General features: G+C 40.0%; 1 protein-coding gene across 2 annotated transcripts in view; it reads left to right on the top strand.

Annotated features, from left to right (window-relative positions):
- TMEFF2 (transmembrane protein with EGF like and two follistatin like domains 2) overlaps nt 1–15310 on the top strand; it is a 241707-nt gene that overhangs the window by 215825 nt on the left and 10572 nt on the right. Inside the window, exons 8-10 of one of the 2 annotated variants that reach the window (XM_045086529.1) lie at nt 6801–6924; nt 8742–8900; nt 12311–12639. In XM_045086529.1, the coding sequence (XP_044942464.1) occupies nt 6801–6924; nt 8742–8900; nt 12311–12407 (380 nt within the window). In that variant the 3' untranslated portion in view covers nt 12408–12639. Of the gene's footprint in view, nt 1–6800; nt 6925–8741; nt 8901–12310; nt 12640–15310 lie in introns of those variants that run through there. The other variant, XM_045086530.1, reaches the window with a different exon arrangement.

Below are 15310 nucleotides of genomic sequence, written 5' to 3'. Positions count from 1 at the left end.
GCGTGTAGATTTAGTTGAAGACTACAGAAGGAAGAGAAGGGGAGTATTCTTGACATAAAATGGCTCCCAGTCCGTTTTTTTTTTCCCCTTCCTCTAAAGTTTGTAGTAAACTTTGTCATCCAAGAGCATCTGGAAAGTGAGAAGGGTTGCTTCAGCGAAAGCTCCGTGGGGAAATCTCCAGCAAATGGCCCCAGATAAGCTCCAGGCAACTCCAGCTCTGGACTCCTGAGAGGTTAATGATCCCTACGTCTTCGTAAGGCCTGATATGTATGAAGTGTTGTCAAAGACGTCGGAAGTTCCATAAAATACTGTATTTTTAAAAGGTCTTCAAGCTAAATCCTCTAAACCTATAGGAGTTACCCACTTGCTGGGAGTTAATAGGCTCTTGACTGAATGGTGGAGTTTGAGAAGGACCATTCGCAGCCGAGGACAGCTTTTGTCAGTAAGAAAAGGGAGCTCGAAGGCTCCCTTCACGCCTTCGAGGGCTCTGCCGTCCGAAGCCAGGCAGGCACTTCAGGGCAGAGGAGGGAGCAAGTGGCGAAAAACCTGCCTATTTTCCTTTTACTAATAAGCAGATACGTCTGTATGTATTATTTATTATTATTCTGTAAAATCCATGACGTGTACTTTTGACGTGCAGAGTTGACGGCTGTGTCTGTGACGCAGCCTTGTCATCACAAGTCCCGGAATTACAATAACTGTACTTGAGTGTCGTAAGTGAAAGTGCTGACATACAAGTTTCTTTCCTAAGATGGTCCAGATTTCTCAGCTTTTGTCTGTGTAAATACATTACCAGTAGAAACTCAGATAATAAAACCCCATGCATGCGATATTGTTGCATTTCAATCATTCCAGTCCCCAAATTACTATTTCTATTTCAGATGCTAGTACTTTTTCCAATTTAAATTCAAACAATTCTTGAATAATGTCATCAAGGCCTTGCCTGAGAATGTAATAACATGAAAATTAGTTCTCCTCTGCTTTATTTTCATTTGTGTGTCCAATAGGAATATTTATACACACAAGTGGTAATATGGATAATCACACATCACATCTTGTAGTGCCTGATTGATGGTGAGGTAAGAAAAAATGTCCCCCTGTCTCTGCTCCTCCTATTTCCCAACCCAGACCATTGCCTAAGTGGTGAAATTTTGGATCTAAATACTTTTAATGACTTTTCTGAAAAGCCAGTAGAAGAAATGCTGCATTTGTAGCAAGGGGCTTGGTTTCTGTTTTGAAGTTATTTTTCCAAATCTTTTACAGAGATTAAATAACTCAGAACATTGTGACTGAGTCTCTGCTCTTTACCAAAGGAGAATTGATTGTGTCCTCAAATGCCTTCGTGTCCCGTGCGCTCTCCTGTCACTCGCCGGCATTCTCATTTGAGTCTGTCTCAGAGGCTTAAGAGGGGAGAGACTCTTCTCATCTCTTCATCTGGGCCTTGAAGAAACTATGACGGTGGGGGAAGCTATTACGCAATTTGTTAAGTCGCGAGAACCCCACTGCGTTGCATCCAGGACCTGTTCGATGGGAACACTTTTCTGGTCTTTAAAAAACTTCTGCTGAGGTTGAAGCTAGACATGAGGCTTTACTGCCACCTCATATGCTTAGCCCTGATAAGATAAGGAGAGGAAATCCTAAGAATTCTACGTCTTCTCTGAAACCAGCTCTAATCAACAATGGGAACAATCATGACTTCACTTCCGCATTCATATTTTATTCCATCCCAGGCACGGTATAAATATAATAGAAAGAAAGACACTTTTTTTTTCCTGTTCGTTAAATAAACAAGACACCTTTTTTTTTTCCCGTTAGTTAAATATTTTCAAATGGGTTTGCAGCTATGGCAGTAAGTAGGGGCAGGTAAAGTCGAGTATCCCAGCAGCTGTGCAAGTGCCTGAGTACTTCTGGGCTGGGGTTTCCTTGTGCCATAATTAAATGTAAAAAAAATATATATATATAGAAGTATTAAACAAATATATTCAAAATGGAAAGTGTTAGTTTTCTGGAAAAGTGTGGACCATTTTGTGTGCCCAAAGGAAAAGCTTGTTGAGAACATCATAAATGAGATGGTACTACTCCTGTGCTTGCATTTGTCAAAGATAATTTGAGATGTTGAAGTATAATGTGAGAAATTGAATTTAATCCACAAACATATTGTTCCCTCAAAGGAAGGTAATGCATAAAAGAGCTCACTGTATGCTAGAATGTCTGAAATATAGACACTGTAAATATTTAAGATATCATATGCCCTTTGATAAAGTGCCCCCATAATTAAGCCAAAGTGATTTCTTTTATTTACTATAGCTAAATAATGTTCCTACTTGTTTAATTCTTTTTCCCCAGTATATCAAAAATAATATTTTATAATAAATATCAGTATATATTTATTGGTAATTTATTTAGCAGTAGAAATATGTTTGAAGAACCTAGAGGTCGGAAATAATTAAATCTCCCACATAACAACACTACAAAATCTTAGCAGTAGTAAGAAGACTTCTTTGTAACACCACCAGGATGTCGCTACTTCACTCTGCTACTCACTCACGTACTGAAGAGCTCTGCTGGCGTGAAAACGTGCGGTAGGAACTTGGGTCCCTGAAACTTGGGTCCCTGAAACATGCCCTGAGTCCTCCATGTTACCTCTAGTTTAGGATCTGTTCCCCTTACTCTGAAATCTTCTCGCATTCCTCAGGAATCTGGTGCTACGGATTTGTAGATATCCTCAAGAAAGGCCTTGTTAAGGCAAAGGAGTGCTACTTCCAGAGAAATCTTGTCTGACCAGCCCCCGAAAGGCCTCTCAGACTACAGTGCGCCGTGGGCAGGGCCCAGTCCTCTAGCTGGGAGGTGCAGAGTTTGATCTTACAAAATGCCAGAGCTGAGTGGGCTGGAGAAAGCTGGCTTATGCAAAAAAAAAAAAGAAAAAAAAAAAAAAAGAAAAGAAAAGAAAAAAAAGAAAAAAGAAGAAAAGAAAAAAAAACAAACACACAGAAAGTCACAACCAATCAATTTAACTCCTATGAAATATGTAACTGTCAAACGGATGAGGAATCCGGGTGGTCATGTAGGCTACACAGAAATCAAATTATTTTCAGACTGTCCAGAGAACAGGGCATCAGAGGAAGGGAAGCAGGTTGACTGAGAGAACGAGGAAGCAGCGTCAGACCTAACAGCTTTGTGCCTCCGCATCTGCAGCGGGACTTGAGGTTCTCCAGTTCAGGTTGGCTTCTCGGGGCAACACCGCCCTGGAGAGCCTTTGGATAGAGAACATGACGTTCAGAAGCTCCTTTGCCAAGCTCTAACCCTTGTCCCAGGAAGCATTCTTTCTTTGGGTCCATGGGTAGTTTTAGGCAATTTTATATTGTCCCATTTCTGCTTCAGTCCGTAATGTGTTGTCTTCAAAGATTAATTCCCTGAACGACATCTTATTTCCAGCTTTTGGGGAAGAAAAGGGCAGGGATAATGCTACACGCACACACACACGCACATGCACACGCACACGCACACACTCTGGGCCATATTGATTTAAGGCTCTGAAACGCCAGGCCCAGCTCTGCCCCTTTTCTACCTACTTCCCTCCTTGAGTTCTGTTACGGTCAAACCTTGCCAGTCCTCATTCCCTCTGGCTCTTGCCTCCCTCCCCGGTCTCTTCCCCCGAGTGCACCAGGACAGAAACAACGCATAGAGCTGTCTGTGCGCTAGAGCTAACCACTCCTGCAGCCCTCAGCTAGGGCGTTGACTCGCAATGGGCCTGCGATCCTGTTAGCTGTGCTGCAATTAATTCAGATTACACCAGAAACGTCTCTTAAAAGGGTCAGGATCCCTTTCAGAATAAATCATTTGTGAGCATTCAGTAGGAAACTAGTTGAAGGTTTTACACAGAAACATGGAGAGTTTCTACCATTGCCACGATCTCTTTTAGCAGAAAGAGCACAACCCCTGCCCTAAACCTCTTTTTCAGGAGAGGATGGAGAAATGGGTGTCTACGTCATCAGCCACTGTAGGAAACATACATGCTTCCAGTTATCATTTTTAGGTGATTTTAAATCTTTAAGTGCTTCAGGAGTGCTCGAATACCGAGGCATAACATCGGGGTCACAAAAACTTGCATCCACACACATATTTGGTTGAAATATTAGATTTTTTATGTCTCTATTCTTAATATACTCAAATCTCATTTCTAAAATACGTCTGTCGCATTACTAGAAGTGGTTATATATTCAGGTTTTCAATCAACTGGTTTACTTGGTTGGATTGACTATAAATTTGTTGACATATATTGATGATTCCGCATTTTCTTGCTCAGGGATCATTTCTTCTACTCATTTATTTTCAATCTCTCTAACGTACTTATTTGACAGTGTCCTACAAACAGCAGAACCGCGCACTCCAAGCCCAGAAGGACTGGTGTAAACTAATTAGCAGACTTTATGATGGGAACTCTTCCCTCACACATGATCATCCTGTCTGGATAATGAACTTTGAGAAAATCTCTTGTTCCTACCACACTAAGGCAGCAGCCTCACTCACACAAGCTCCTACTTTGCCCTTGGACTTGGGTCTGTAACTGTGAACATGGTACCAATCCAAAAACAAAAACAGCTCCATCCAGCTAGGGATGGAGTTAAAAATGAAATAGCCTAAAAATGGATTTTGAGTTAAGAAAATTCTTGATCTTCTTTTGCAACTGACAAAAAGAGAAACAGGCCTAAGAAGGTATGTTTGAAAAATGCCATGCCCGAAATCATGATGTAAATTGAAGTGTAGGGAAGTTAGAGGAAATTCTCCTGCCTGCAGGTGTGCGGAAGCGCTGGAGGGTTACTAACAAAGACAAAAGAGCAGTGTTGACTCGTTTGTTACGGGGAGAAGGTCCAGAAGTGAGAGTGAGAATCAGTGCTGGTCTGTTAGGTCAGCCGTGAGGCTTGCAAGCTCCGCCGTGAAAGTCGCCTTTAAACAGCACATGCGTGGTTCAGCCGCGCTAGCCCACCGCCTCCTGGCAGCTGTACCACACGGGCCTCGCCTTCTGCACGGGTTCGTGAATAACCACGAGCCGTCTCAAGGTGCCTCAGAATAGCAGCACCGTCCCACTTCTGTTTTGGTCACATATTCCCATATTGGAAATTTCACCCAACATTATTTATTTCAGTTTTTGTGTGTTTGCTCATTATAGCTGTCATTTGTTACCAAAAACACCATGACATAAAGCTCTGAAGTACCTTAGAGGAGTGGGAGAAACCGAAAGAGAAAACTTGGTGTGTTTTTAGTCTTTTCTGTGCAAGTGGTTTTTCATTTTAACAATATTCATCGAAGTCGAAACAGGATACAGAAAAAATGTCACCTAAATAGGTAAAGAGACACAAATACAGGACAAACGAATGATTTAAAGGCCATGTTCAGTCTCCCTAGCATACTTAAAATAAATCCTTTATTAATTTGAGTTGTGATTTGAAATATTACCCATCACACAAACGTGCATAAATATTCCTACACGAGAAAGTGCTTACCGTATGTACCAATATGCTGCAAACTTGAAAGTTCTGCAGATGACTAACTAGATCTTAAAATGTATAGATACTTTCCAGCTCTGCTTAAACATAAATAATGCATTTATACGATTCACCTGTATTAAAGGTATTTTTTCTCCTGATGAATATATGCATCACCTATGACTGCCAAAAACTGTAAGGATGCACCGTAATAAAAGCTGTACCTCTGTGTGAAATAATAGGAAATAATTTATTTCATGAAAACAGTAATTCATTTTTAATCTTCCATGACGGCTGCTTTCATTACTTCTTTTACCGTGGGATTGAAGAGTTTCTCAGATTGAAATCAAGAAAATTATATTTTTCATGTATTTAGGCAAGAATTTTAAAGTTTGTCAGGTCAGGTCATGGATTTTGGAAACGATTCAAACAAAGGCAAAACTTTATATTACAAAATGAATGTAATCCAAAGACTACTTAGAGATAGCACTACAAATAGGAAGCACATGTATTTGGGCTAGAAGGTCAGAACAAATATCTCGGCATCTTCGTGGAGACATAAGAAAACAAAACTTGTTAACGATGGAGGACAGGATTCACTCTAGACGACAAATTCTTTCCTTTACCGTAAGTTCAGCTTTCACATCACATTGTTAACACAGGCCAGTTCCCATGCATTGGAACACACTTAGAGCTTCCAATATGTGCTGTATTCGTATCTCCATAAATGATTCTGAAATAAAGTTTCTCTTTCAATAGCTTTATTTTGGCAATAAGAAAATGCATGGGTGCTGGTAGAATCCCCTTCGCAGTCAATGAAAAAACCCTGAAAGAACAAGTCTGCTGCTGTTTGCATTTAGTTTTGGAAAACGTCTGTTTAACAACTGAACACGGCCCTATTTTAACTTTTAAGCTCCCACACTGAGAAAGTATCAAGGTATTGCAGCAATTTACTCTTAGGGACATTATGCTGGGCTTTGAAATTCAAAAACTAAGCTAGTTCTTGAATTATTTTATGATCAATGTACAGTCTCCACACAAGGAAAATTAAAGCTGTCTGCCAACTCTTGGAAACATCACTGGCCATTAAAGATGGAAGAAATTGCATAAAAGCATGAAAAGCGCTGGGTAATTTTGCAGTTTCATCTCTAAACACAATGAGAAGATGTCTGTCTGTCAGTCCTTCTCTGCTCTTCAGTTCTTGCCCTTTCAAATATCTTCGCCTGTTATGGCTTTGCTTCTTGATGTACTGGTTGATCTCACTGAGCTAGGAAAGTATTTACAAGGGGTGCCTGCTTTTATCTGTATTCACAGAGAATGCTAACAAGTTAGAAGAAAGTGCAAGAGAACACCACATACCTTGCCCAGAACACTACAATGGCTTCTGCATGCACGGGAAGTGTGAACACTCGGCCAATATGCAGGAGCCCTCTTGCAGGTAATGTTTTCGCTCTTTAACTTTATACTATGTAAAGTCAACACAGAGAACTAAATTCTGGATGATTGCAAAGAGTTGCATGGCATTCTGCCCGACTGGGTGATCAGCCGCAAAACTTTTCACTGCCTCTCCTGCACACATGCCCCCCGCCCCCCCACACACAGACGGACAGACATACACACACGCACACACAGACACCCACTAGAAAACCATGAAATGCACGTGCCTTACATACCCGCAGACCATGTAGCATATCGTTATGGATACTCTTCTGGTAGAACTTTGAATTGTACTTTGGGCACTACAAGCTTCTCAGAGACTCGGGCTTCTAAAGACATAGGTAGCTCTTAGAATATAACAGGTGGTCAGTAAATATTTCCAAAATGAACGGATGAGGATTTAGTGCACATGAGACAGCATTGTTGCTTTGGGGAGGTCATCTTCTCCAAAGTCATGCAGGTGTTGTAATTAATATTATCAATCTTGGTTTTGTGAGATGCATACTCTTTTCTCTGGATCTGCTATCTACCAGTCTCGTGTAGTGAGATTATTAGCCATAATTCTACTGATTCTAACTCAGTTGAGACGCAAAGAAATGGCTCGTCTGGACTTAGTTAATAAATTTGAATATCTCCTGAGTATTCATGAATAGAACATAATCATTGAGATGGTAAAAAGATGGAGAAGCCAAGGTGGAAAAACAAATGTATTTTTATTAAAGGAATCTGCAAGTGGCACATGATGAAAAAGGCTGTGTGTTGTTATACAGGGAAAGGAGTTTCTCTCTCTTCTCCTCTTCCTGCTCCTGACCCTTTCTTCTCTCTCTCTCTCTCTCTCGCCCAGAACTGTCTCCCTTTTTTATTTCCCTTAACTGAATTCACTGACACCTTCCAGTGAAGCCAGGGAGAGTGAACAAAACCGAGCGGCTGCCCCCGCTGCCCCGCCATCCTTAGCAGGACCCCCATTATCAAACCCTGCAAGACAAAGAGGAGAGACCCCAGGCTGCAGAAATTCCAAGGGAATACTAAAACATTTGCACAAAGCCAGTGACAAGTTGACCCTCGTTGGTATTGTTACGTGAACACTTTCTTCATGTCATTGTCAAATACTAACTCTAACACGCAGATGGCCCACTGGAGCTCTCTGAGGGGGGTCGAGGCGGTGAGAGGCGGCGCTCTTTCTCAGATGAACACACATGGGTTTATTCTGTGAAACTCTAGTGCCTACACTGTAATTACTTTTTTCCTACTGAAATTTAGTTCTCCAACATAAGGAGACAACTTTATGATCAACAAATTAAAGAAATCACTTATTGGACCTTTGGTCTAAACATTTTTCAACATTTATTCTCACAGTAGCATACAGGATGCTTTCTCCATAAATACATAAATAAGTAGCCCCATTTTATATTCATATCCTCAGAAACAAACTTTTTCTTGCAATCATGTTGACTTAGGTCGATTAAAGAAGGAGTTAAATAAAATGTGAAACTCGCCTGAAAAAAGTGTAGAAAGAACTAGCATTTCCGGACATGTCCCCCCCCTCTGTGCCATCCTTACAAACTGTACCCACCTCCTGTCCTCAAAATCTTATTATAAGTATAAAAGAAAACCTCACATCTTTGAAGCCAAAAACACAAAGAAATCGTGTGGAAAACAAATCGTCGAAACCCATATCTACAAAATAGTTTTGTTTTTTTTTTTTAAGAGCGAAGCAAACAGCCGTGACTTCACACTGCACAGTGAAGATGAATGTGTATAGGCTATAAAAAATGTGTCCCCCGGTGACAGCTAACTGGGCACTGTCGTTTCTTCCAGGTGTGATGCTGGTTATACTGGACAACACTGTGAAAAAAAGGACTACAGTGTACTGTACGTTGTTCCCGGCCCTGTACGATTTCAGTACGTCTTAATCGCAGCTGTGATTGGAACCATCCAGATTGCTGTCATCTGTGTGGTGGTTCTCTGCATCACAAGGTCAGTACCTGTGCCCAGATAAAGGGATCTGTCGCTCCTTGCCTCACTTAGACTACTCTAGGCGGGAGTCCCTCCGTGGGCTCCGCAGACTTCTTCTCAGGAGTCCTGTTTCCCCATCATAACAGCATGTGAATAGCATCGATGTTCATGCCGGAGGGCTACAAAGTGTTTTCCTCATTTTTGCATTTCGATGAGGATCATTTATTTTTGGAGCAAAGATCTGTTTTTCTCCACCGTGTGATGCCAGTCTTTGTTTAAATATGCTCTTCCGTTTAGCTATAGAATGTCAGTCTTCATTCAAACTACTAACAGACTATTTAGACAGCGGTGTTGCCTTATTTACCCGGATGATTGTGCCGAAATAGGTGGGAAGTGATTGTGCCCAAGGCCTAAAAGAGTGTTAAAGGACAGCTTTCATTTATGGTGCCTGCATTTCCAATTACAGCTCTGATACCATCACTGTTAACATATTTGATGTAAACAACAGGTATATTTTTATCCTAAGTTAAAACAGCTTTTAATCACAAAATTCAAAGAAAATAGCTACAGTAAAAAAGATTATGTTGTAGTACATGAAAACCTTTGATCTATGGAAACAGGAAGCAAAGATGACAGCAAGCGTTTATAACAAAGCCCCAGTACAATCGAGTGGTGGTTGTTTCCTGGAGAGCTAGACTGAGACCCATCCAGAGACCCCATACCGTTTCACTAGCAGAGAAAACCAAGGTTAGTCGGTGATGTCGGACACTGGCTGGGAGTAAAGGAGTAGCCCCGGTATGTACTCGCTTGACTACATCCGTGTGTAGTTCCGGCAGCCGAATCTGTACTATTCATGCCTTGTCTAACCGGAAATATTACTGAAGATTCTTCTTTCTAACCTGATTTCGCTCTCCCTGAGAAAAAAGTTCCAAGAAAGTTTTTCAAGGTTTTTGCCAAATTCACAAGACATTTAAACTTTCATTCATTTGTACAGCTCTACAGTAAATCAGAATGTTTCCCCCAAAATTATTTTTCTAAAGACAAGAAAATAAGAGAAAGTCTCGTATCTTTAGAAAATAAAAGCCATAATACATCTCCGTAGCTGTACCGCACTATCTTCTTTGAGGACAAGTGTGGCATTTGCTCTTGAAAGAGACAAAATATGGTTCATAAATCCTTGCCGGGCCTAAAAGCTTAAGGGAAGATCACCGACTGAAGCTTTGCGCTGCTCAGAGCCAAGCTGAGCTCATCAACTAGACTCTCACGTTTAGATGCCAAGTGAGTCAATGGATTATATTAAAATAGATTCTAGGGAACATAAAGATAACTCAAGAAACCAAAAGTACTGAGTATAAAGGAAAGATAGAAAAGAATCTAAACCCAAGACATGGTGCCATGTTATTCTCAGGGCCTTGAACCTTCCAATCTGTATGCAATGTCAGTACATGAAAAACCAAATTCCATGTAGTAGATCTAATCTCATGACAATTGGACTTGCTACCTCCTGTACTGACAAAGATCAAAACTTTCAGTACTTTAGCAGATCTTCTTGAGTTTGTTACTAATCACATTATAAGAACAGCTAGAGAGTACGCAGGGTCCTCACCCACCAAGCATTGTGTGTGGGTATGTTAGATGTGTGTATATATCACACGTGTGTGTACACACACATGCACATTTAATAACACATGAAGAAGGAACAGTGATCCGTTTTCAAAATCGGAACCTGGAGGTCTGAGAAGTGAGCAAATTGCTAAGTGTACACGGCGAAGCAATAAGGGCAGCCCTGGAGTCCGGACGGCTGGTGTCCGGCCTGTGCACTTAAGCCCTGCTCACTCTGCCCCTCGGCTGGCCATGACGCCGTGTGTTCCGACGCTCAAGACCACCGAAACTGAGCTCCAAATTAGAAGGAAGCCATTGTTTCAAGGCATGTGCCCATTTTCATTTTCCATATTAAAGCAAAACAAAGCTTATTCTCTAACTACCTTGGAGAAAGAGTACATGAGCTGCATGAGTATTACTGTAGTGCATTTTGTGAAACTGTCTTAGGATGTCCAGGTCTTCCAAAGTCTTTCCAGGAGTCACACCAGTCAATAAGCCACACTCTCCCCGGCATGGATTCATTCTATTCACTTGAAAATGTTCTACCCAGAAACCAGATTTTCCACCTGGGCCATCTGCCCCTCTCCAAAGCCTCCCCTTTACTGGCCACCTTGACCCCACTTGTCTGTCAAGACCTATTCCAACATATCCGGTTGCTAAAAGATTGACACACTGCACCGAGCCGAGGTCCCTTCATTCTCTGCAATTTTGTTTAATTTCTCCATCACCTGGTCGCTCCTCCTTTCTCTCTTTCTTTTTTCCTAATTGCTTCCCCTTGTTCTTGTAATTTTAGTCAAACATCTGCCCTCCTTCTAAATACAGCATGTGTCATAAAAATATAGACACGTGGAGACATGCTCTGGGATGAAAAGAGTTGCCCTGTTGAGAAGATGGATTCTCATCTTTTTGTCTCCAGCTCCCACTTGCTGGCAATGGGACTTTCAGCTCCAAGTTCATTTTGACAGATCTACCATACCCATGTAAAATATATATATATATATAAATATATGTAAAAAATATATATATATAAATATATATATAATATATATATAAATATATATATTATATTATATATATATATAAATATGTAAAATATATATATATATATATTCACATTTTCTTATTTGCATCATCAAAGCATTCATTTATTACAAGAGAAAAGACACCAGACCAGAGCTTTTAAGATAATTTGGCTGAATTTAGCTTTTTATAGAAGTGAAATAGTTGGCACCAATTTATGTCTCCAGCTTTTGGTGTTAATATAGAAAAATGATACCAGCCTGAACCAAAACAATATCTCTTTTCATTACATATCAGATATTAAGAGTTGGCTCATTTTCTGGTTGGCTAGGATTTAAACTTATAGCACTGAAATGTCAATATAACATTCATCCTGAGGACATTTAAAATATAAAATTGTTGAAGACATTTAAAGTGAGATTAGATGAGCTCACAACTTGCTTGATAGCCTTCTGCTGAGTCATTCTTGTGCTTATGAGGAAGTGCGTGAGGACCAGGTAACTGTGTCCCCTTCACCGTCTGACTCTGCTCTTCAGTGCTCCCCAAAATGTGCTTACAGACAACGACAAGGAGAAGCAAAAAAAAAAGAGAGAGAGAGAGAGAGAGAGAGAGAGAGAAAAAAAAAAAAGAGAAAAGAAAGAAAGAAAGAAAGAGAGCCTTCTAAAATATCCCAGCTTCTATCAATAATAAATTCTTTTGTCTGAAATATTTTAACAATGGGCTTAATCCACAACTTCACTCTGTAATTGTAGGACCAAACTTCAGGTAACAGCACTGGACTAAGATTTGTAAACTTTCCAACCTTCTAGGAAATGCCCCAGAAGCAACAGAATTCACAGACAGAAGCAAAACACAGGGCACTACAGTTCAGACAACACAACAAGAGCATCCACGAGGTTAATCTAAAGGGAGCATGTGGCACGGTGGCCGGACTTCCGAGAACTGGGACTACACAGTACAGTATTATAGACAAAAGAATAAGACAAGCGATCTACACATGTTGCCTTGCATTTGTGGTAATCTACACCAATGAAAACATGTACTACAGCTATATTTGACTATGTATGGATATATTTGAAATAGTATACATTGTCTTGATGTTTTTCTGTAATGTAAATAAACTATTTATATCACACAATATAGTTTTTTCTTTCCCATGTATTTGTTATATATAATAAATACTCAGTGATGAGAAAAAATTGGCCGTCTTAAATTTGCGGTATCGCATACCTGTAAATAGAATCAAACTGGTACAATCTGTACAGGTACCAATATTTCATCTCCCCCCACATCTTGAGACAGAGCATTAGTTTATAAGGACTCAGTGGCTAGGTTTTGAGTGATTCCAAGATCAAGGGAAATGATGGTTATTGGAAAAGAGAAAAAATAATTTACTTTATATCGAGTGAGGATAAAATATTTCAGATCTTTGAATCATCTCTATTTCATCAACTTTCTTCCCTGGTCTTCCATTTTCATCCCCAGAGCTGAAAAATCTCTGGCATATAAATTAAATCAAAGAAGAAGGGGAAGGGAAGTGTTTTATAACTCATAAAAGAGAGGGAAAGAAGATATTGGTTTTTATTTGGAAAGCATCTTAGAATCTCGCTGTTAAGTACAGATACCTGAAGGGTCGGGAACAAGTTTCATATCAGGAATACACAGAGCACAAAATCTGTTCCACTTAGGTGAGTGGAATTAAGAACTTGCAGAGAAATTTAATAACCTCATTAAAAGTGAAACACCAGAATCATAGATTCTCAGAAGCACCTTGCTACGTTTATCGCATCGAGTTCTTGAAAAAGAAGCTAGAAGGCCACCAAATTCCTTAGGAAGAGCTTTATGTCTCATGCTGACCCGTTTTTTTGAAGTGGAACTGTAGTGACAATGATAATTCATTTAAAAAACAAAACAGAGAAATACATTGTAAGCATATTTAAATGCTGGGATAAGAAAGCAAAATAATCCCATAACATCTAAAAGAACTTAGTGATAGGAATTCTTGAGCATATAAATAGATATGATCACTTTGGAAAGAAATAAAATATGAAAATTCTCAAAAAATAAGAGATTAATAACAAATCAAATAATTGCCGTACTCTTACTTAGTTCTCCCAAGCTTTCTATGGCTCGTGCAGTAAATCTAGAACTTTCTTTGGCTCCTTTTGGTGACCTCCACATAGACTGAAAGCAACAACACTCCTGTGTCCAAAAAAAAAAAAAAAAAAGACAAATATCAAATCAACACATCCTGGATATAAAATATTCAGTGAAAAATGGGTTTCCTGAAGTGATATTTATGATATTTATAAAAACACTTTTTTAAAAGGTGACAATCTGAACAAGATTTAGGACTCTGAAACACTTGGTTTTCTAGGTTAGTCGGCACTCTGAAAAGTGTGAATCTACGGGCATAATCATCACGCAAGTGTTTCCATAAATCAGTCTTGTGGTGCTTGCACAAAACAAACTCCATTTAAACTTGTGCATGGAGCTTTGGTTTGGTTAACAAGTGCACAGATACACCAGCAGTGATCTCCCCTGTAAGACAGTAGCCAACCGCAAACCCTTCCACCTACGGGAAGAGTGACACGCGACACTGTAGAGCTTGGTAGAGTTTAAAAGAAACAGCAAGTTCACCCACACATCCCTGTTGAAGAGTCTGAAATGACTTGCTTTGCTAAATATCGGCATGCTATACTGCAGGATTTTTTTTTTATCAAAGAACCATAAACCTAAGTGTTGGAGAAGTCCATGGGGTTAACAATACAGCGCATTCCTGTTCACTTCCATGCTTTCCTACCACCTAAAGGAAGTCCTTTTAAAAGAGACATAGTGAATCATAATTGAGCATACACTGTGGGCCAAGCCCCATTCAAAGTCTTAGGGAGATACGCGTGATCCTGGGTCTCGTCTCTGAAGGAACTCACAGTCTTGTCCTGACAGATACTCACCCAGCCTCTAATTGCCTATTTCTTATGACTTGGAATTTTAATCATTCTTGATGACTTTTAATCTTGAGACATTATTTTTCCTCTCAGGTTAAGCTGAAATTCACTGCTCTGTGATTTCTACCCATGGCTCTTATATTTCCTTTCTGGAGCAAAGGAATAATGACTTACATATTTTAAAATATTAGAACCGATATGATTTTCCCACGCACCCTGCAGCCCCTTAGCAAGTCTTTCTTCTCTGGCTGAAACAGCCTTAATGTTCACCTCTGATCTTCCTGTGATACTGTGTTTGCTTCCCCCAGCATCTGCATCAAACTTCCTCGGAAAAATTCTACTTTGTCTACACATTTCTTTAAGTGTAGAGCTCAGAATTGCACAGTTGTGGTCTGACCAGAAGAGAATATAGTTCAACTTGTAAAACATCACATTTAACTGAGAGTCATGATCTCTAAATTAAAGTTCCTACTCTGATCACAAATTTGTGGTGGAACCTGAGCAAGTCATTTCACATCACCAGTCTTATTTTCCTTATCATTTCTGTCTCTGTAGTTCCGAGATTCTAGATACTCGAAAGCAGACACGGCCCTTGGCTGTTGCCGCCCAAAGCCACATTAACTATTATTGCTGCTTGTTCCCAACTTAAGTTTAAAACTTTTAAAGTAAACTGCTATTAAGCCATGTCATTCACCCATTCATTCATTATACATTTATTTCACATTATACATGTACCGAGGCCCCCCCAAGTACCAGCACCATACGAGGCTATGAGAATACAAAGATAAATAAGGCAGAATCCCTGCCTGAAAGAAGCTCGCTGTCGGAGTGTCCTGGTTCGGTGGGAGACCAAGAGGTAAA

The sequence above is a fragment of the Mustela putorius genome, unplaced genomic scaffold (assembly GCF_011764305.1).
Source record: "Mustela putorius furo isolate JIRA1106 unplaced genomic scaffold, ASM1176430v1.1 tig00000992_pilon_pilon_pilon, whole genome shotgun sequence".
Lineage (NCBI taxonomy): Eukaryota > Metazoa > Chordata > Mammalia > Carnivora > Mustelidae > Mustela > Mustela putorius.
This window is presented reverse-complemented; position numbering and strand designations above follow the sequence as displayed.